At 35.0% G+C, this 23,313-nt stretch overlaps 1 protein-coding gene across 3 annotated transcripts; it reads left to right on the top strand.

Moving 5' to 3' along the window:
- The first annotated feature begins 7,930 nt into the window (after positions 1–7,930).
- ARRDC3 (arrestin domain containing 3) lies at positions 7,931–22,210 on the top strand. Of its 3 annotated transcripts, XM_037159645.2 has the most exons (8): positions 7,931–8,440; positions 12,265–12,346; positions 14,211–14,358; positions 15,335–15,437; positions 15,998–16,254; positions 16,591–16,753; positions 17,026–17,180; positions 19,537–22,210. In XM_037159645.2, the coding sequence occupies exons 1-8, from the start codon at positions 8,161–8,163 to the stop codon at positions 19,591–19,593; spliced, it is 1,245 nt and encodes a 414-aa protein (XP_037015540.1). In that variant the 5' UTR covers positions 7,931–8,160; the 3' UTR covers positions 19,594–22,210. The 3 variants fall into 3 exon arrangements, with proteins under 3 accessions (XP_037015540.1, XP_053520448.1, XP_037015541.1); XM_053664473.1 differs by lacking the exon at positions 19,537–22,210 and having other exon boundaries at positions 16,988–17,141; XM_037159646.2 differs by lacking the exons at positions 7,931–8,440; positions 14,211–14,358 and having other exon boundaries at positions 12,263–12,346.
- The last annotated feature ends 1,103 nt before the right edge of the window (positions 22,211–23,313 follow it).

Genomic DNA, 23,313 nt, shown 5'->3' with positions numbered 1-23,313 from the left:
TTGTGCATTTCTACTCACTGAACACACTCTTTCTCTAAATTTAACTATCATGTTTTACTTTTTTTACTTATATGATTTTATCATAGAGCTCCTTTGTTTAGTATAGCACGTAAGATAATACACTAAATACATGCCTAGAATTTTTCTTTTAATCATAAAGGAAAAATTAATTCAACTTTTCAGGAGTTAAATTTATAAAAACAATCCACAGTACTCATCATTGCTCATTTTCTTTATTTTTCATTTATTTTTCTTGTTTGTATTTCTGATTTTATCCAGCAGAATTGTCTTCTTCTTCATTTTTAACAGTTTATTTTTATTGTATTTTTTTCATGACCATTTATCCCCCTTATACCCTCTTCCATCTCTACCCAAACCCTAGCCCCTGCAATCATGTTTTCTAATATCTTACAAGAATCCAAAATGGTACACCCCATTTCCATTCATAAATCCATGCAAATTAGCTTTTCTGCAGCAAATACTGAATTATTTTCCACCTAGTTATTTCATTGTTTATAAAATAAAAATATTTTAAATATATATATTTTTTAAATAAAATATATTTTTAGTCACCAGAGTTTCACATACCTGATTGTTGACTTGCCAAACCTATGAGTGAATAAACATTTGTCTTCAAAAATGTTTTTAGTGATTTTAATTTCTGAGAGACAACACCTACACATAATCTCAATATACTAGCAAATAAAACATTACATAGTCAAGATTTTTGAAATAAACCTTCCTGTTTCCTGCTTGCAAAGCTGTTCAGAATGCTTTATTAAATGTCAGCTATAAAACTATACTAAAAATACAGATAAAGAATATTTCAAGTTTCATTTAACTTTCCCAAATTCTTACACTCAGTTATTTTGCTCTCTGCTATGGCACACAATTGCATTTTTCTTTAGCACTCAAAAGCAGGCTGGAAGACTTTTGTTCATCAGTAGTAAATAATATATTAAATTTAATAAAGGCAGAAAAAGGCTGAGCAGGGATATATATGTATTTTTAATATGATTCTTACTTTCTAACAATGAAACTTTATTTTTAGCACAGGCCTATAATTCTTATTTCCTTTGACCAGAATTGGACAAAAACATACCATGATGGTGACCTTTTTGGCTACCAGCATACATTTACAAAATTATGGTCTAAACTTAAATTGTATGTTTAACTCATCAGTCTCATGTGGTTTAACATGGTTATGTGAAAAAACTTTCCATAAGATTCTACAACCTTACAATAAAAAATGCTTAAAAATAACATTTCATTATCAATTTATCATATTTCAATAAACATTTATTGAGTGTGTCTTATGTGTCAAGCACTATGCTACTTAGTGGAATATATAAAAATGATTAACAGTTGACTGTTAGATAAGACATGAAGAGTGCTCTCGTGGAGCCTGGAATATTATGAAAGAGACAAATGTAAAAACTGTATAAAAGATTGTTTAGAAATAGAATTTTTAAAACATTCTGTGAACACAGATGAGAAACACCTAATCCAAACTAGGGGAGAGGAGGATGGTTACAGAAACTTTCTCATAAGAGGTATTTGATAAATAAACCTACTGAGTTGCTATGGCCTAATGATTAAGAGCACAGGTTCAGCTAGCACCACCTGTTGCTAGCTGCTTGCGATTGGTCAAGTTACTTTATCATTCTCAGTTTGTTTCCTTGTTTACAAAATGGATATACTCTAATCGCATTTACCTTATAGGGCTGTTAGAGGGCCAAATAAGATAAGGAGCAAAAAAATTGTGGTTATAAAGTTAACGATCATGTTAAAATATGCTAGTATTCTGGGTGTTACAATGATCTCTCTCTCTCTCACACACACACACACACACACACACACACACCACTCAGTGTACAACCTGGTGGTTTCTGAACTTCTTGGCTAATTTATACATGCCCTATACACCTATAAGAAAACACTGCCCAGACTACCAACCCTGACCCCCTCCTTCAATCTTCTTATCAACCAGACTTCCCAATCCCCCCCAAAAGCCTTCTTGACTTTCTGTCATTAGTAGACTTGCCTGTACCATGTCCACTCTTTGAATGTGAACCTGACCACTGAGGAATCTCTGGACTATATCTTTCTACCATCACTCTCCTCCCCTTTTTCTCTGTCCCAACACAGTCCAGAGAGTATGTCTCTTGCACTTCGCCCTCACACTACTCTCTGAGGGTGTTTTTACCTTTAATTTTGTGATTTTTAGGTAGTGTGCTTAACCAGCTTTGTCCTCCAACTACAGGCCACCATGAGTCAATCAATGAATGGCCAACATTTCATTTCATTTGGAGTGAACATCGCTGCAGAGACAGATAGAAAAAAAATAATGTGATAGAAACACAAAAGCACTGGGGTTTGTGAAGATGAGAAAAACTAGTGCAAAAAGTAGAAAATGGTATGGCCTTTTGTTCTTTCCCACAATATCCTCTTTAGGAACATAACTATTTTATAATCAGTTTTTCCCTGCAACATTCTCCCATTAGCCACTTGTCTATCAAACAACTCTTTCTGAAAGGTTCTCTCCTTCTTCATTTGCAGAACAACCTAAGCACGAGGGCAGGGCTCAGCTCAGTTTCTTCTTATACATTTACCTTTCTACGGACTTTTACCAAATGTCACAGGAATGAATCCAAATAATAACAAAAATAATTATAAATGAAAAACTAAAGTTAAAAGACTTTTCCCTATTCAAGTGGCCCATGGTAAAAAATAAAGTGTTCCTTATTTCTAAGAGTGTACAAGATGATTTGGACAATAGAATTATTATGTAAAATGGTATCTACTCTAGCTTCCAAATTTTGTTTTGAAGTCATCCCCTATAAAACTATTTTGGCTTTACTATAGCATTACTCCCACTTTCTAAAAATAAAGACATATTATATTATTTTAATTTGTAAATCTTCCATGATTTAATTCTGTTCCTTACTTTGGTTATTTTGTTCTGGGCATGTATGCCACCATGCCCATAAAACCCTTCATATGTTTCAAAGTCCAAAGTATTAAAGCACTGAATTTCTATCAGATTCTCTGCAGCAAAATCACTTGAAATTCATATGTAACTACAAAAATGTTATATCAGTTTGAAGCAGAAAATTCCCATTGCTTCATGTTTTCACTAAAATGTATTGAAGTAGTTTATACATGAACTAAAGAAATGTTTATGCTAAAAAACAAGTATAAAACCAACTGCTAATTATACAAATGTGAATTTACTAGACCATAGATTAAATGTGTGACTTTAAGGTTTAGTCATCACCTAACCTGAAATAAAAGTTCATTTAAAACACTCAAAATTCTAGAGGCAGTGAGTCCTCAACAAACTTTTAAACTTCTCCTTCTTCCTTACAGCATTTCTTCATCATAACAACTACTTCAATGTAGTAGCAAGTAAAATTCCTCCACAGAAAAGACAGTAATATGAAAACTGAGCTAATTACAGATGGGTGAGAAGTAATAATTCTCTCTTATAATTTTTCAGTTAGCATAACATAGGATAATAATTAATAACAGTAAACAAAACTAACAACCTTACGGGGAAGACCCTTGAACAGTGCTTCTGTTAAACAGTATTGAGAAGATAGTAGCAGTAAATAACAAGTTTGGGTTTTTTTAATCATTTATAATAATTTTTTCTTCATTAACAGAGAAAATGTAGTTAAGTGGAAAGACAACATTCTCCAAGTAAGATACAGAATATAAAATTCCAGTTAACCAAATATGAATTTGATATAAAAAACTGATAACTGGTTCCTTCCAACTATACTTTGCCACTAAAAGTCAATGTCCATCAAAAAGATATTGGTTATCATAATTAGAATGCTCTTACCCTTGTTACATAAAGTTGTGCTTGGTCAAAATTCATAAAATAGTTCAGAATAGAAACTTAGCATTTCTGATCCTTGTAGGCCCACTGTCGCTAGAGCCAGAATGAATACATTTTACCAATTCATCTAAGTTAGCAGGCCCTAAGTATTACAAATCCATTCAAGAGACTATCCCTTGGAGGCTCTAATCAAATCTATAGTCAAAGAATTCTCATGATAAAAAGCATTGCCATAGTTTAACTGGCAGTGCTCTTGTTTCTTAGTTATACATCTGGATGGAAATGCATCAAAATATTGACAGTGGTATAGCTCTGGATGGATAGTAGAATTATAGATGACTTTATTTAAACCAATATAAGATTAAATAAAAGATTAAATGATGCTCAAATGACACATACCACACTATTTTTAATGAGGAAAAACAGAACCAAATTTGGTACTGAAGTTTCTCATGAAATCCACAACACATTTAAATGTCTCTTAAGTATGAAGAATGCCACAAACATATATAATTAACTATCAAAGATAAAAAACAAGTCTTACTCATTTTACTAACAGTATAGTAAGTCTTACCTCCAGTCTCCACACCAAAGTCAAATTTGTTGCATTCTGATGATATCAAAGAGTGAAGTCAGAGTCATAAAATCCTGAAATATAGAACAAAGACTTAAAAAAACAAAAAAAATTTCCACTACTTCTATAGCACTCAAGCCTGTCTGGTGTTAGTTAAAATAAGAATTAGTCATGGGTTTCACATTTTTATTTAAGAAACAGGTTCTGGCTCTAGACAAGTAACTCAGTTGTTTGGAGGATCATCCCGTACAGCAAAAGGTTGAAGGTTCAATTCCCAGTCAGGACACATACCTAGACTGCTGGTTCCAGCTTCAGTGGGGCATGTATGGGAGGCAACCAAGATAGATGTTTCTCACTTCGACGTTTCTCTGTCTCTCTCACCCTCTCTCTCTAAAAATCAATAAAAATATATCCTCAGGTAAAGATAAAAAACTACAAATAAAAAATAGAAAAGAAACAGGTTCTGACTGTTAGTATGGTTTTTCTTACAACTATACACCAACCCTTTGCAGTTGAGATGACTTCCTTTTTTCTTTTTTAATAACAATTGAGTATTTTGATATAACTGGTCACAAACTCCAGACTTGGCAGTGGAACAATCATTGAATTTAAAATCCAGGTACCAAATACCATAAAAAGAGATTTTTTTAAAGTCTGAAAATGCTATAGAAAGGGGAGGAAAACTTGTTATTCCATCCAGTTGGAATTATAAATTATGTCATCTGAATCTGGTGGAGGGGTTAGAGGAAGGGAAAGGAGATAACACGATGACACAGCAGTGAGATGTTGTGCTCGGCATAGAAAGCAGCATGTAACTGCACATTAGCAACAGTAAGACAAGCTAACAAAGGGGACAGAAGATGACAGTAGTATAAAGAGTTAGCAGATGAGTAGGAGGAAGTGAGATAGGCTAGGGTATAGTAGGAATCTTCGGTAGTAAAGATAAATAGCTTAAATTTAACGCAAACTACAGTAAGGGCCCAGGGAAGCAAGTCCAGAAGCCCAAGATAACAAACAGCTGCAGTACTGCATTCCAAGCTGCCTAAATGATAGATATTTAGATAAAGAGTCTTTAAAGAGAAGATTATAAAAGTTACAAAACATTGGAAATTTACTCATTTTATTTTCTTTTAGAAATAAAAACATAAACAAAGACTTTAGAAACACCAAAGTTGTTTGTTACTGGTGTTTTCACCACTTAAATAAATAGAAAGAAAACAAAATGAAATAAACTCAAGTTTATAAACTTAAGAAAGTCGAGTCACATAACTGAATTCAAAGAGAAGAAAGGTAACAATTAGAGTGAATAGGATTGTAAGGGAACATGGTAGGGGATAAAAAAAAGTCCTTGGCAACTTGTCAGTACAAAAAGTGTTTACAAAGACACAGTAAAAAGATAATAAGGAAAAATAGCAAAATAAATAATAAAGATAATGATTTGTGATATCCTAAAAGCTTCAAACAGAAAGAATAATGTAAGATAGTGGCAGAATGAATGACTTAATGTGCTAAAACAATTTTCCACCCTACAAATAAATCTCTTAGGATTCTTTTTGGTTAAACACTAGTTTATTTAAACAGCTGATTCTTATTTTTTCACAAATGTTGTATTTCAACTGAAGAAATTTTACCAAAACTTCTGAAGAACTTAGCCATAGTTCACTAACCCTTAATAATTTAAAACAAATTTAACAATGAAGACCTCATTGTGTACTACACTGTTAAATCCGTTCCTTGTCTAGTTTCTTTGAAATGCTTAATACCATTTGACTTTAATGCTGAGAAGCTGACGTTTTAGCAAATTCACCACGCTTACCACTAGGTGGCGAAAAAACCCAAGTAGTATCTGCTATCAAAACCAGTACAAGATCCTTAAGTATCTAAACCAGAATTTCCACCAGGTGTCAACCAAGAGGGAAAACAGACTATTTTCTCCACTCACTGACACAAATTCATAGTTTTATGCATAGCCATCTAAACTATCAGAGATAAATGACCTGCCCACTAACTGTCCAAATATTTTGCTTATTTATACCATCTTATAATACTGTTGAGTCCAAGATATTGCCTTGTCAACCAAAATCCAATAAAATTTCATTTCCACCACAAAAGAAAAACAGTAAGCCCAATGAGTTTAGTTTATTGTGACTCATAGGTTCAACCTATCTAAATATATTTCACAAAATAATCTAAAATGTTTTAGACATGGACAGTTAAAACTCTTCAAAGCATACTTGGAGATATAGATATGTGGCTCCAGATTCATATTTTTTCTGTATCTCTTATAAACAGATCTGTTGATGGAAGAAAAACCCTAGATAAATTTATGCTGTTATGCTTTGAATCTCAGTATGTTTTAATGAAAGTATTGCTATGTTATCAAAACTTTCACAATAGACGAATATACCTGCCTCCAAGATGTATTAGAATTATGTTGAACAGTCCAAGATTGAAAATTAAAATTATAGTTTTACAAAATTAAGCCCCATTTATATATCAAATAAGGTATTTTTTTTAAAAAAACATGTTAAGCTCTTCACTAATTTCTTAAGATTTCCTGATCCTATAAAGATTATGTCAGCTGCTTTTTACACATCATGCCATAGTGTAAAGCACTATGTCATGCTCCCTTTTATAAGGTGGTACTTTTTATGGCTGAACTCTATTCTTAATTCTCTGGACACAGAAATTATAATCACGTCATACCCTACAAATCTAGCCGTATAGGTGGTGTCTTAAAAAAGGCCTTTTTCTTCCTTCGAGGAAGTGGTCAAGCCTTTTGCCCCCTGGTGTCATCATGCAAACAACTTGGTGGTTTTCGTTGCTATCTAATTAAGAGATGGGAAAGAAAGCAGTTGAAGAGAAAGCAAAACCTACTGATTAAATTATGTTTGGTTCTCTTCGTTGCTCTTTATAGTATTCGCTCTTAAAAGTTCCTTTGCCCTCAACTGAGGTCGTTTTCACCCTGCCTGCAAAGCTCCTGCCAGAAAACATTTGCCTAGTTTTATTACGTTTTCTTTTAAAATTCGTTAGCTTATGCTCAGCAACTAGTCTCTTGCCCAACCGGTTATTCCCTGTCCCCCATCTCTCTTCGCACATCACTTTTTCCTTTTTCCAGCAAGGCCCTGGTCAAAATCTTGCAGTGACAGTAAAGGACGCTTCGGGCAAGTCACTCAGCAGTTTATCCTTACTAGGCTTGGCAAACAACTCCCTACCCAACCCTTCTCCCCTGGACCCCCTGAGCCATTATCTTTAAATAGAGTATGCTAGTAAGGGGCTTCAGGCTGCTCGTGGAGGATTTACGGCAGCCTGACTACCAATAGGAACCCACAATGAATGGAAGTCGTGTTCAGGTTCCCAGCAGCCCCAGTGTCTTCTTCCCCAAGCTGTGTACCTACTGTACCCGAGAGCTAGGGAGCGAGCCCGGCGCCGGAGGGCGGGTAGCAGCCGCGGCGTGCGCATGCGCAGTGGGGTTGTTTTTCACAAAGCTGCACTTAAAGTGAGCTGGCAAGATCCAGTCTCCGTCTTTGTAAGGAGACCACTGAGACTAGCAGGGCAGCGGAGCAGCAGCCTCTTTGCTGCCCTGACTTTTTAAGAAATTTCAATGAACTATTTGTAAAGAATCACTGATCTTGCCCGCAAGCTTTTTGCACGGCAAATTCTTCGATCTGTGTTAAGATCACATTTTATATGTGATCTTGACTTGTCTTACATTTTATTTTTATAGATTTTTGTTATAAACATGGTGCTGGGAAAGGTGAAGAGTTTGACAATAAGCTTGGACTGTCTTAATGACAGCAATGTCCCTGTGTATTCTAGTGGGGATACAGTCTCAGGAAGGGTGAATTTAGAAGTTACTGGAGAAATCAGAGTAAAATCTCTTAAAATTCATGCAAGAGGACATGCAAAAGTACGCTGGACCGAATCTAGAAACGCCGGCTCCAATACTGCCTACACGCAGAATTATACTGAAGAAGTGGAGTATTTTAACCATAAAGACATCTTAATTGGACACGAAAGAGGTAAGTTTTTATATTATTCAAAGACGATAAAAAACTATTTTCTTTGGAATCGTACCTTTTAATTTTTCTGATATAATTCTATTTCTAGCATACATATAGCAGTTTGATAAAAAAAAATTAGGAAAGTTGGAAGATTTTGATTCTCCTTGACATTCATCGTGTATTAAGTCGTAATTCATGCAGGCATCTGCAAAGTGACTGCAAACTGCACTTATTCAACTACCTCTATAGCCGGCTTGGTATGTGCCATACGCACTTGCCATCCATTTGCACCTTGCAAATTGTGCTTAAACCTGTTTCAATAATTTTACTATTTTCAGCTGAATTAATAAAAGCTGTAGTCCAATGTTAGATTTTCTTTGCCTCTACTGTACCACCCTAGATCTTAAAATCTAAGATTCAGTAAAGAAATGGAATAACATTTTTAAGTGTGTTAATAGGTGTATCTCATTTTTAATATTGACAGGAAAAAACTTTAAAGAATTGATCATTGTTCCTTGATAAAGGGTATCTGTGCCTTATTTTGACATATGGTATCAACACCCCACGTGTTTTTTCCCTATTCTTTTCAGTTCTTTTAAGAAATTTATAAGGACATTATCTATCATTGTGGTAGGTTTCAAATCAGTTTTAGAAGCCATTCACGGTCAGTAATTTTCCTTTTCGAGCATCATGCCTAACTTTGAAACATGCATTCAATGAAACCCATGCCAGTCAGATGAAATTGAAAAGTATTTGGCACATCGGATTTGATTTTTGGTTTGAAAAGAGAGATAAGGGGTTGTCAGACGTTGAAGGGGTCCTGAGATTTCAAATCTATTGTTTAAATTGTTACATTGGGGAAATATAGACGACTCTAAGCTTGTTTTTCTAAGTTTCCACCCTTTGTTAGAAGCGGTTCAATCCTGTTTCGGACCAGTTCTGGGGGGTGGTGAGGAGGGGCGCTTGTTCAGCTCTCAGCAGATTGGTTGCACGCGTCAGGTGGTGACGATGACTTAATTCCTAGACCAAGAAGAATATAATGTTAAAACTGGTTATGTAATGTTGTACTTCTCCTTTTTAATGCAATATTTAGTTCAAATGTGGACCATTTTTCAAAGAGTAGAGTAGATTTTTACCCTCGTTTTTAATATTAAAATATTCACATGCCTGAGGAGTGCGACTTGAGTCTTAGGCAAGTGTAGAAATGAAGGTTACTTACAGTTAGTAACATTAACGCACTTTCTAAAAATATTTAGTCAGTTATTTTATTAAGTTTCAGTTACACATAAGTAATTTACATCCTGAAGTAATTCCTAGTTAATCTCAACGAAGCAGTAACGCTGGTAAGTGCTAACGCCTAGTGACAATCATCATATGTTGAAAAACAGAAAAATTAGTTTGAACCTTTCTGGATATTGCAGCTTTTTATAAAATGGTGAGAGCAAAGCAACTCTTAGTAAAAGAGTTGACACTCGAAATGGGGTATAACGCAACGAGGACAAACGCAATTTTATTAGCTGCTCCATGGTTTCCGGAGCACCATATTTTCCATGAAAATAAGCTATATGCTCTGTAAACCCACGAAATACCCTTCAAATCCCTGCAAAGCGTGGACGAGATCCTAGCCTGGAACAGTTTCAATGACTTTAAACCCGGACCTCTCAAACTAGCCTGGTGAGACCCCGCCCCGAGAGATCAGCGATAGGCGGAGCTCGGTTTGTTAGCCTGTTGCTAAGGCGATGCCAGGCTCTGATTGGATTGGGCGCGGGCGGGTGGGGAGAGTGGGTTGCGCCCCTGGGGGCGAGGCTTGAAACCGGCGTGCGCCGGTAAAGGTCCCTCCAGAGTGGTCGCCCCCGCCCTAACTCGCGTCCGTCCCCGTGCTTCTGGAGGTGTTCGTAGCCTGGGTGACATCATGTTCTGTCGCCTCATCTCCTCGGCCTGTTTTGGACCCTGCAATTAGTGATTTCAGGCACCAAGAGTAGATGAGAGAAGCTCCTGCTGGTCTTAAGGTGCTGGAGGGACCCCGGCGCAACTTTAGTAGCTGACAATCTTACCCAGAGGGAACTTGTGCGGACAGGGTTCGCAGGGCCCCATTTTCCTGTTTTTCCAGTGTAAAATGTCATGTAGCTTCTGTGACCGGTTTTTCTGTTACCTAAAACAATGCGTATTTCCCAAACTACATAGGTATGAGATCCAATACTTTGATTTGACCTGAGAGCTCAAAGGCTGGCCAGGAAGGGAAAGAAAAGTGGCTCTAACATCTAAAGCTGGACGAAGGCCTCGACAGTATTCCGTCCCCCTGCTCATTGTTTCCCGGGGCCTTTGCCCTTCCCCAACCCTTCACCGCCCTGTCTCTCACCGCAACTGTAAAGGTGTTGGGGTGGCCCAAGCCAGATAGAACCGGTCACCGGCTGGGGCGTGTTAAGCGGAAGCGCCGCCGCACGGATGCCCCGCCCCCGGCCCAGCAGGCTAGGCTGCGCGGGCGCGAGCGCCCGCGACGTACGCTGTATGTATAGCGGGGCGCGCGGGCGGCGGCGGCGCGCGGGCGGGCCGGCTGGGATCTGCTGGCGCCGGTTTAGGCCGGTCCTCTCCTGCTCCGTTCTTGTTCTTGATTGACAGCCCGGCACTTGTTTACCACGGCGCGGCCGCCTTGGCTCGCCTCAATGAGACTGCTGAGCTGGCACAAAAAGGGAGCGAGAAGGGAAGAAGGGGAAGGGAGGCAAACTTTGGGCGCCCTCGAGGGGAGCGAGTTTAAGTGGACCTCCGCTCACCAGCCGGTTTTTGGTGCTGAAATCCGTTTAGAGGATTTTTCACTGGGGGCGAGGAAAATATTACTGAGGTGAAAGCAGATCATCGAGGTTTTGGGATAAAAGTATATACATAGGCGCTTTTTTCCTTATGAGGGGAGCGTTGTGGTTTTTGTGTATAGTCACTACTTCGGTGAGGGAAATTTAAATGATAATTCCCAGTTTCATCAACTGTGATACAGGTATTGTGATACCGGGAAAACTACATAAAAAAGACAATTACCTGGTTACAACCCTAAAAAAATCATGTTTTAATCCAGAACCCCCTCCCCCTTTTTTTAGTTAGTATATTTTGGGGACATTTTTTAAATCTGACCAAAAGCAGTTGGTTGTAAAAATCAGCTTTTACAAGTAAGTGGAAACAACGTAGTTAGACTACGTTTTTCGAGGATGTAGAGCAGTGTTGTCCAGTTAACAGGCACCTTTTCAATCTCGGATAATGTATATGTATATTATATATATATATGCACGCACAGACTTTTGGATGTTGCTAGGACACACTGTCATCATTAACCATGAAACACATTAAAATCGCTCTTCCCTTTAATTTCAGTGTCTGCTTAACAAAGTTTTCTAATGACTTTATAATTGTAACTTTCTCATTTGCATCAACTGACATTTTTAAAGGTTTGTGTGAATAGTTTTCTTTCCGTGTGTGTGTGTGTGTGTGTGTGTGTGTCTAGTCTTAATATGATAAATTTAAGGAAATAGTTGGAGACACAGATAACACGTTAGCCTGAGGTCTGAATCTTTAGTTGAGCATATTACTCTATTAGATACAGAGCTCAGGTCACTCTCCAAAAAGGACACTTAGGGGTTATAAATACTAATTATCACCATGTTGCTGATGAGGCATCTGAAGACTTGGGATTTTTATTTTACCCAGAGCAGTGAAGTTTGAGTTAGAACTTATATCTCTCAGACTCTGGAACTTATGGCCTTAATTATTATATGAGCATCTTTAAAGATATGCCACCATGAAGAGTGTGTAAAGGTTTGATAACAGGTTTTTTGTTTTTTTTTTCTGTGTTTTAGATGATGATAATTCCGAAGAAGGCTTTAACACCATTCATTCAGGACGGCATGAATATGCATTTAGCTTCGAGCTTCCACAGACGTAAGTATTAAAAGTAACTGGCACTTTTCATAGACATTCATTCTTTTCAAATTAAAATTACTATATATATCTTTAGTTAAAAAAAAACTTCATTACTGAATCTTGCTTAGAGGAAAACATTGTATTAAAAACGTTATTTTTTAATGAAGTTCGGTGAAATTATAGAAGGCAAAGCTTAATTCTTAGTACTCTGCCTCAAGATTTATGAGATTTTTTAAAACTTGGGTATTTCACTTAACATGAGTGAATTGAAAAGATGTTATTCAAATAGTTAAGCACTGTGTGCTTAGTTTACCATCAGTTAGCATTAGCCGAAAAGGTAAAACATTTACTAAATTTCTCTTCAGTAACTTACACAAATTCAGTGTTGTAGCTTTTCTTCTATTGTTGTTAACCAACAGCAGCAGTAAGCTGCGAGCATAAACGTGATTAGGAATACTCTAACTTTAAGAGTGATGTTCTTTTGATATGAATGCCATAGCTTCTATGTGAAGAGCTGCTGAGAAGGTCACACAAGATGTTATGACCTGGACTTAAAAGGAAACATCCATCATAGATATCTTAGTGTAAGGCTTGGAATCTAGTAGGAAAGAAAGAAGGAAAAATTATCTTTTTAATGTAATAAAAGATCGCTATAAAAAATTTTAATTTCTTTTTAAAAAAGAATGGCTTTAACAGATAATGTAAGGGGGCACTTGTGCTCAATGTTCTGGAGGATAAACTTACCTTACAGAAGAATTTATCAAGTGCAATATGTACATGATTTTATATTTGTTAATTTAATGCCAAGTTGTTTTCTGTGAATAAGAGTTTATAAATGGTATTTTTCAGTATTCTATTTATCACATTACCTAACATCATTTTAAATATCATGCCCTAATCTACTTTCTGAGAGAAATATTTTTAAGTCTGTGAATACAATAAGGCTAATACTGGGCCTAGCAAAATACTGCATTTTGTTTTTCTGTGACATATAAGTTAATGAGTTAACATTAACTGTGACATATAAGTTAATAAGAGTCTAAATGCTAAAAAAAAAAAAAAAAACTTTGTGAAAACACTACTTCTTTCCATACTAATCTAAGATACAGCTCTAGCTTGTAAATAACTGAACATTGGGCATTTTTCTAATGAAGTTATGAAAAAGACTAAAATAAAATCTTTCACAAGTAATAAAACCTAGCAAGGTTGAAAACAGTTCTAATTCCTTTGATATAGGTCAGTAGAAATTATTCTTTTTCATTATTCAGTCTGTAAAGTTAGAAACATGGCCAAAAAAGAGAACATGGGTAAACCAGGAAATATAAAGTGGTTTTTATATTTCAGTGGACTTTATCAAAATATGAAATTTTGGAAACTATAATAATAACTGTTGCAGCCTTTTCTAGACCTTCTTAAGTAGTTGCTATAACTAGAGGTAATAATTCCTAGCAAGTGAATAGTGGAGCACTGTAAGGAATTTGGTCTGCATGTTTATCCAGTGTCTGTAATTTCTCAATTGAAATAGTTAATCCATTCTCAATTTTATTTTTAAATTAAATTCTTGGCCTTTTCAAGAATTACTCATTTCCGAATTTTTATGATTTTGCCACCAACATTAAAAGTAGCTTCTTCTTTGTTTAAAGGGATTGTATTCTTCTGGCTTTTTTAAAACAAAATTTCTATATTTCCAAATATCTATAGTTATTTGGAAATAGTGTTTTCTCCCAATGACTTATCCCTTTGGAAATTTATACAAATTATGTTTGCTACCTCAATGGTATATAATAAACAATACAATATATTAATACTTCTATGCTGATCTATTATATAATTACTAGAAAGAGGTATAAGATTAATATACTGACCTTTATATTCTACACAGACCACTTGCTACCTCATTCGAAGGCCGACATGGCAGTGTGCGCTATTGGGTGAAAGCCGAATTGCACAGGCCTTGGCTTCTACCAGTAAAATTAAAGAAGGAATTTACAGTCTTTGAGCATATAGATATCAACACTCCTTCATTACTGGTAAGAATTGACTGAATTCTTCATTCTTTGTTTTTGGTGTATCAATACCAAAGAAGAATCACCTAAGCTGTAATTTTATAATTTTAAAATAGTGTCTTTATTTTAAATTTTTATGAATACTAATTTTAAAAAATACAGTTAAACAGGCATACAAACTATGAAGAATATGGTCATATTTCCTGATACTGTAATGACATTAAATAAATTTTGAAAGTAAGACCAGTATATGGTATGAAATTACTCTTACTCAGAAGATAACACCAGTAACAAAAAATCTGTTTCCTGGATAATTCTAGTAGAAGAGTAATGGTAGTGTTCATATTATTATAAGACATTATCACTTAATTTGAAATTACAATGTAGAGTTTATATTGCTTTACATTATTCCATCGCAGGGATGTCAGACAATGGGGAGATTATCACTTTTGTCAAAAAACTTAATTGCATTTGAAAATAAATTCTTGTCAATTGTTTTTTCCACAAAATTCAAATTTGACTTCAAAACATTAATTGGTTTAAACAAATGATATCTTTAAGCAAATAAGAAATAATTTTAAAAATCAGTTTTTCTTCTTTTACATACTAATGTTTTATATTGTCAAAGAAGGATGTTAACATGATTATAACCAAGTTGCTTTCCAAGCTGTGTTTTATTTAAGGCAGTTTAAATGGAATGTGGAAAGGGTTTTGGTTGGTTGGTTTTTTGGTTTTTAATTATTATATATAAATAGTGTGGGCTAAAACTATGTTTATGGAATATAGTGTTAAGCTCTGTATGCTTTTTTCTTTAATTGAAGGAAAACTTATATAAAAACAAAAATTATGTAATGTAGTATAAAAAAATGACTTAACAATAAAAAAAGTAGCACTGCTTTTACTTTTATATATTCCAAGAACTTAGAATTGTATTTTAAAATACTTTATTACTGTCCTGACTCATAACATTGATCTTTTTCTCTAAATTTATTTCTTACAGTCACCCCAAGCAGGCACAAAAGAAAAGACTCTCTGTTGCTGGTTCTGTACCTCAGGCCCAATATCCTTAAGTGCCAAAATCGAAAGGAAGGGCTATACCCCAGGTTCGTATGAGATGAATTCCCATGGAAAACAATCTTTCTTCACTTAGGTTTTTTGTGTTAATTCATAATATTTCTAGCAAATTCAAGCAGGACACAGCATTCTTTGGTAAAATAACCCAAGTTGAGCTTATTTAATTTTCATTCATAAATTGCAATGTAGTCTCCTTTTTTAAAAAAAAATTTTTTTATTTATTTTTAGAGAGAGGGAAAGGGAGGGAGGGAGAGAGAGAAACTTTGATTGGTTCTTCTTTTATGCATCCTGACTGGGGACCAAACCTGCAGCTCAGGCCTGTGCTCTGACCAAGTAATCCAATCAGTGACCCCTCACTTTGTGGATGATTACCACTGAGCCACACCAGTCAGGGTTCTAGTTTACTTTTTTAAAGAGCTGCTGGTAAATGTCTAGTTAATTTTTATAACTCTTAAGTTACTTGCCACTCTTAGGACAGCTTTTCATCCATGTAATCTGTTGAACTTTTCAGTATTAGGGTAGGGATCTGCCTTTGTTTTGGCAATTTTGTTTGTTTTCTTAACAATAGAATTTTTTTTCCCCTCTCTAGGTGAATCAATTCAGATATTTGCCGAGATTGAGAACTGCTCTTCCCGAATGGTGGTGCCAAAGGCAGCCATTTACCAAACACAGGCCTTCTATGCCAAAGGGAAAATGAAGGAAGTAAAACAGCTTGTGGCTAACTTGCGTGGAGAATCCTTATCATCTGGAAAGACAGAGACATGGAATGGCAAGTTGCTGAAAATTCCACCTGTTTCTCCATCTATCCTCGACTGTAGTATAATCCGTGTGGAATATTCACTAATGGTATGCATAAGTTCAAGAGTTTTTTTCATTTTTAAAGTCCTAAAGTCATGGGGGTATCATTTTGTCTTACATCTAGGATTTGATTTTTATATTCCATATATGATATGCAAATAAATATAAATCTTTATATAGTCTGAATTATAATTACTAATTTTACCTTGTATGAGTATACATGTACATATATGCAGTATTATAATGAATAGACTTTTCTTCTATATCATACATTTATAAGTAAAAAAATTAAATAAATGAGGACCTCAGATAACATTGGGTTATTAGTTTTTAAAAAGGAAATGTACTTGCATTCTAAACCTAGCATCTCCTTTTACTGTTTAGGTATATGTGGATATTCCTGGAGCTATGGATTTATTTCTTAATTTGCCTCTTGTCATCGGTACCATTCCTCTACATCCATTTGGTAGCAGAACCTCAAGTGTAAGCAGTCAGTGTAGCATGAATATGAACTGGCTTGGTTTATCCCTACCTGAAAGACCTGAAGGTAATTCGACATAATGTGTATCTAAGTTTAGTCTCTTGTTGTTTCAAGAACATAATTTTGGTCTTGCTATTTTATAAGTAGATAAATATTTGTCTATACCTAAAGAGTAGATGTGCCCTCGTGTTAGATTTAAAACATATATCCCCCTAGTTTTGAGCACAAAACAATTATTATTACTTTACCTTGATATTTCTTTTTAATACCTACTATTCTGTGTATTTTGACATGCATAAGAACATGCTGTTCGAATTGCGTGTATCTTTTTCCTTCAGCACCACCCAGCTATGCAGAAGTGGTAACAGAGGAACAAAGGCGGAACAATCTTGCTCCAATGAATGCTTGTGATGACTTTGAGAGAGCACTTCAAGGACCACTGTTTGCATATATCCAAGAGTTTCGGTTCTTGCCTCCACCTCTTTATTCAGAGGTAAGCACCAACTCCTTAAAGTATGAAATGGGCTGGCCATCTTGGGAAACATCATTGCAGACTTTTTAAAAAAAGTTTTTGATTATCATGTTAATTACAGGAAAATAATTAGAAGCACAGATTAATGGTTATATTACTAAATATGACCCAGAAGTATGACTGTTCATTTCTATTATTGGGAAAGTAAAGATAATGATCTCATCTCATGCTTTCCAAAATTCCAAGTAAAGGAATAATTTATATTTTTTAAGCATCAGTAGAACAGGGATTTTTGCAAGCATTGACTAATAGAATTTATTTTATTCACCATCCTTTTCCAATTTAATTCTTGCATATTTTAACATTCTCAGCCATGAGGGAAAATGACATTTGCAATAACATCCTAAACAACATACTTACACTGCTAGATTATTTTTGTTCATCTCATGTTAATGACAGTTAAGCCCTTATGTGAATAAAATATAGCCCTTGCTTGGGAGGAGTCCACAGTCTGGTGAGAAAAACAAACTTAGAAGCAAAATATTATGTAACAATGAGAAAAGAATGCACAGGATTCCCTGAGAAAGGTAATAAGCTAAATCTTGAAAAATAGTACATCTCAAAAGGTTAGGGTACTTCAGGCAAAAAGAACATGTGTAAAGGCAAGTAAGTGGTGGTGGAATTTCAATTCAGAACACTTCAGAAAGCATCTATACGTAATACATGTTTTGAGGGGCTTTAAAGTTAGCCTTGATACCAGTATAATACCAAATCTTGTAAATCACTAAAATTAGCTTTTTACTTTCAGTTATTATAGTTTATAGACAGCTATTTCACAATGAAATATTACTTCCAAGTGAGACATAAAAGGATTATTTCAACAAATTTCTCTTATCCCTCTTTCCGCCATCACCATGCCATGACTATAGCCAAAAGATCTTCAGAGTTGGTTTTCCTTTGGATGTAGCTAATATGAGATATACTTATTCATTGATTATAGGATATTTGTGAACTATTCTCACAAATTTTTGATTAGACATAATTTTTCTATCCAACTATTCCTTATTCATAAAATTTTTCATTAAATGCCAAAAATATTCTCCCACTTGTTACAGATTTAGTTACCATAAATTTATTGAGACATTTCTGCTGTTAATTCAGTCATTTCTCATTGGCTCTGAGGTTTCTCCACTGTCCAGGCATTTTAAAAGAAGGGTAATTTATCCACTTTTAAGTAATTTGTCATAAGATTTTACCTTCTTTCAAAAATGAGCTAAAGAATATTAAGAGAATTAAAAACTTTTAAAACCCTAAATTGGTTCAGGTTGTGATTTAATTAACATCTAACCATATAGAGGGGCGGTTAACAAGCTACATTAAATTTTTACTTTTTTTTCTTTAAAAGATAGTCATTAATAGAAAGAAAAGTTATGTAGCTTTTTTCCTTCAAAACTGTTTTACCTAAAGTGTCTGAGGCACTTTGAGTTGTCCCACATGTAAGTGCAAATGCATGCAGTAGGTTATCCAATAGATCTTTCAATAAAAGAAATTAATTAAAACCAAGAGTGTGCCTTCCTGTGCTTTTTCTTTTTGAACCTGAGATGCAACTAAAATCATGCACTTTCAATAAACATATGTGTGTGTGCAAGTCACTCCAGAGATAAAGTGGAAAGCTTTTCTATTTGTGGTGGGTTCAGCATTGCTATTTCTTTTATTTTTAAAGATTTTATTTATTTACTTTCAGAGAGAGGGGAAGGGAGGGAGAAAGGAGGAGAGAAACATCAGGGTGTGAGAGATACATTGATCTGTTGCCTCTCCCCTGCCCCAAACTGGGAATCTGGCCCTCAACCCATGCCCTGACAGGGAATCAAACCAGCAACCTTAAAGTTGGCAGGCCAGCACTCAATCCACTGAACCACACCAGCCAGGGCAGCATTGCTATTTCTTGACACTCGCTATTCCTGGTCTCTTTATGAGGTTTTTATACTCATGAGTTACTACCTCACATAATACCAAGAACATTGTTTATACAACTGCATTCTTCCTAAAGCCTACTGAAGAGGGATACTTTACAAAAATTACTATAAAGATGTTTTACATTATGTATTTGAATGTGTTACTACCAGGTGCTGAGTAAAACTCCATTCACAGATAAAATTTAATCATTAGCTTTTTAGTCAGACCTGTATAAACTTTATTGTTAATTTAGTAACTGGATATCAAGTACTTTATAGACGATATTAATAATGTTTCCTCCCCATACAAGCTTCTGTATGTTCTTTCTAATTAGAGTTCTCAACTAATACTTAAAACTTGAGTCATTTGGTACATTTTCTCTAGACCTTATCAAATAACTTACTCGTTTTCCTCTTTCTAGATTGATCCAAATCCTGATCAGTCAGCAGAGGATAGACCATCCTGCCCCTCTCGTTGAAGGAACACTGCGGTTAAATCAAGTTGATTCTGAACTGTATCTCTTCCTGGCTGAGAACAGAGAAGTATCTTGGAGACACGTTTTCAGAGGAGGTGGAATTGCTTTTGCCCAGAAAGATGGCGAATACATGAAACAACCAGTGATCATGCTTTAGAAGCCTACAGCAACCATTCTGGGACTGCTCCAACATGCTTGAAGATCTAAGCTTTTCTCCTTTAAAACTGGCACATACCAGGAGCAGTCTTCTTAGCCTATGGTCATACGTGTCAAGATACCACGTTATAAAGAGGGATGATTTCCTTCTTTTGATTTGAAAATTTGCACATGCTCAATGCTTACATTGTGCGGTTCAATGTCACTACAGCTTCTTTTTTTCCATTTATGCCAGACTCTTGATACTCTTTTTAAAACTTGTTTGTGGTCAGCACAACAAGGAACAAAAGAAAGCTTTGAAAGAAACTTTAACATGAAAAAAAAAACGCACTGACATTTTTTTAATTTAATATAGCCTGGACTTTACCTGCGTATGCACATGCTCAGAAATTGTCCTACTAGGCTGACCATGTATCACCTCTTCAGCTTGGATCCTATCGTGGATTTATTTACAAACATCAAATGCCTTCAAGCCAATCCTTCTTGCTGTATGTTTTGCAGCCTACTGTAGTAGATACGCAACAGATACATGGGAAAAGAGATAAGAGGAGGAAGCTAATAAGAGACTTTGTCAAGATTGTATACCTTCTTGGTTTCTTTTAAGAATTTGTTGCCTTTCTACTATAACAGCAAAGCAGCATTTTGTTACTGACTGCCTAAAATCACTTAATCTCAGGTGAACGCATCACTTGCCAAACTGTTGGAATGCTATTTTGTGTTTTGTTGCACTGTTATTTTTTTTTGTTTGGTTGGTTGGCTTTTTGGAGAGGGAAATTTGGAAAAGGGACATACACAAAAGTGATAACCCACCCGCATTCCCTTTTTATCATTACATATAAGAAGAAACTAGAAGAGCTAAGAATGGAGTAAAGAAAGGCAGTATGGCAGGCACCAGCAGAGTTAAGGGCTGTTGCTCTTTAAAATTGTTATTTTTATTACTTTAAAAGTGTGGAAGTTTTCCAGGCACTAGAGAGAAGGAGAAAGTGCATTTATTTTTATACAGAGTTACTTAATTACCTCCAAACACATATGTTGGAAATCATTTTTGCTGGTGCATGTTCTGGTTATGATTAAAGAGCTCAATGTATACATTTCCTATCCTGTTCAAGCTTGACAGAGCTTGAAAACCCATTTATTCTAAAAGTACGTAACTTCAAATTATGAATAGTAGAATGTGTGCTGGAATAATGTTTTATATTTTTGTGGGGTTTTTTTTTAACAAAAATATTTGTTCCATTACCTAAACAACATTTTGCTAAACATAAGAAATCACTGGCTTGAGTATATGTAGGTAAGGTAGGAAAAATAACTTTATCAGTAAATTACAGTTCATACTAAAGGTAATTTACAGTTGGCTTACAGAATACACCAGCACTCGTGATAACACTTAGAACGGCGTTTTCCAAGGTACCAAGTGTACTGATTGTCTTATTTTAGAAGGAATTCAGCTCTGATATTTTTAATGAAAACCAGCATCTCTGATGTTACAACATACGTGTGAAATGGGTGTTAACATCTATCCTGCCATTTAACACCCCACATTTAATAAAAGTGACTGAAAATAACTGTAACTCTGGCTTGGTGCTTGACCTGGTTAAATACTGTCTTAAAACTTCATACAAAACAAATAGGCTTTTCCATAAGTGGCCTTTAAGAAAACATGGAAGATAATTCATGTTTGAAAAATGCTGACAGGGTGAAGAAAGCCCAGTGTAAAAATGAATCACGTTTTAAGTGATTCAATTAAAGGGTTTGGGCTCCCGTAGCAAACTAATACTAGATAATAAGGAAATGGGGGTGAAATATTTTTTTATTGTTAAATCATTTTGTGAATGTCCCCCTCAAAAAAGCTAATGGAATATTTGGCATAAAGGGCATTTGGTGGTTTTATTTCTTGTTTGGGGTTGGGGGGGATTGTCAGAAAAATCCCTTATCTTATGTCTAACTTCTAGGGAACAATTGTTGATATGCATAACACCGTATATTCATAAATAACACAGGAAAGCAAGAATGACCAATAGTCCGGTAATTGGCATTGGGTCACAAAATAAAACATAAAGTTCAAAGTAAATAAAACTTTATAAAATAAAGTTTTATTTTCCCCATAAAGTATTTCTTTACTTTTATTTAGAGGCATTTAATCTTTCCTAAATATTGGTCAATTCCTGATATAAGATGTGAGGTTCACAGTTGTATTCCAGTATTCAAGATAGATTCCTGATTTTTCAATTAGGAAAAGTAAAATCCAAAATGTTAGTAAAACAAAGTGCAATATTAAATGTTTGCTTTATAGGTTATACTCTATGGCTGTTCGTAATTTCTCTTTTTTCCCTTTTTTATTTGGTGCTGAATATGTCCTTGTAGGCTCTGTTTTAAGAAAACAATATGTGGGAAATGATTTCATTTTTCCTATTGCTCTTCCTTGTGGAAAATAAAGTGTTTTGTTTTTTTCCTTTTTGTAAAATTGTTTGAAGACTTATTTGAATCTCAGATTATATTAATAACTCATCATGCATGCAAACACTTTTAAGATTACTATTAAACTTGCAAACCATCATGGGTAAGAATTGTTTCTACACTCTACCAAAGAGAATTACTGAAGGCTTAAAGGGAATTTTGAATACCAATTATTACTTTACCTAATAAATCATTAAGGGTACTTCCACCCAAACTTGCCTTATATGAACCAAACTTAAGCAGGTAGTTCAACTTAAATACAAATTCCTTTCACTGGGATATGTCCCAAGTTTCTAGTATTTCACGAGCACATAAATTTAAAAGCAACCATATTATTCTAATGTTACAAAGACAATTTTTCTAACTTAAAAGTAAATTTTTGAGAATTTTTCTGTGTGTATAACATTAGAATTTATCTTTCAGTGTGCATACATACATATATGTGGATGAGCCATCTAGTTGTATCTGTGCCTTACTAAAAGAGTCTCCCATATTCGCAAATGTAATTGACAAAAAAAAATGTGTTAAAGACATTTAGACAGATGCTTATAATCAATTCCATGGAAGTATACTGTCATTCTTTAAAAGCCAGCAATCTACAACATCCTAATACAATAAGGAGAGATGTAGGTCCTGTGTGCTATGGCTAGAAGATTCCTTGAACAAGATGTGTGCATTTTGATTTCTTCATCTACAAAGTGAAAAAGTAGCTGCCCAAAGTCCTTTTCATCTCTGGAGGTATGAGGTTATTATACATCTTAAATAATGTTTTAAGTTGACTATAACTTTGGAAATTAAGTACATTGCTTCTAAATTTGTATTAGAATACTTTTAGACTGATTTAAATGTTTCTCAGGTTTGAGTGGCAGTAATCCGCCTAGGCTTTTGCATTAAATCATCTGTCATTATCCAGCTCCCCTGGTCATTATGGCCAAGCTTGGTATATTAAGACTTTTGACCATAACAGGAGAAACTCTGACTAGCTTAAGTAAAATCTAGTGATTTCAGGGATAAACTTTATTAAGTACATTTAGATCCAGAAATTCAAATAATGCCCTAGGGATACACTCTCATCTCATCTGTTTACTTATGCTTTTTCATATTAGCCTT

Source organism: Artibeus jamaicensis, unplaced genomic scaffold (assembly GCF_021234435.1).
Source record: "Artibeus jamaicensis isolate MK-2021 breed Jamaican fruit bat unplaced genomic scaffold, CSHL_Jam_final contig_373, whole genome shotgun sequence".
In the NCBI taxonomy this organism is placed as follows: domain Eukaryota; kingdom Metazoa; phylum Chordata; class Mammalia; order Chiroptera; family Phyllostomidae; genus Artibeus; species Artibeus jamaicensis.
The sequence above is the reverse complement of the archived record's forward strand: the minus strand, read 5'-3'. Positions and strand labels throughout refer to the sequence as shown.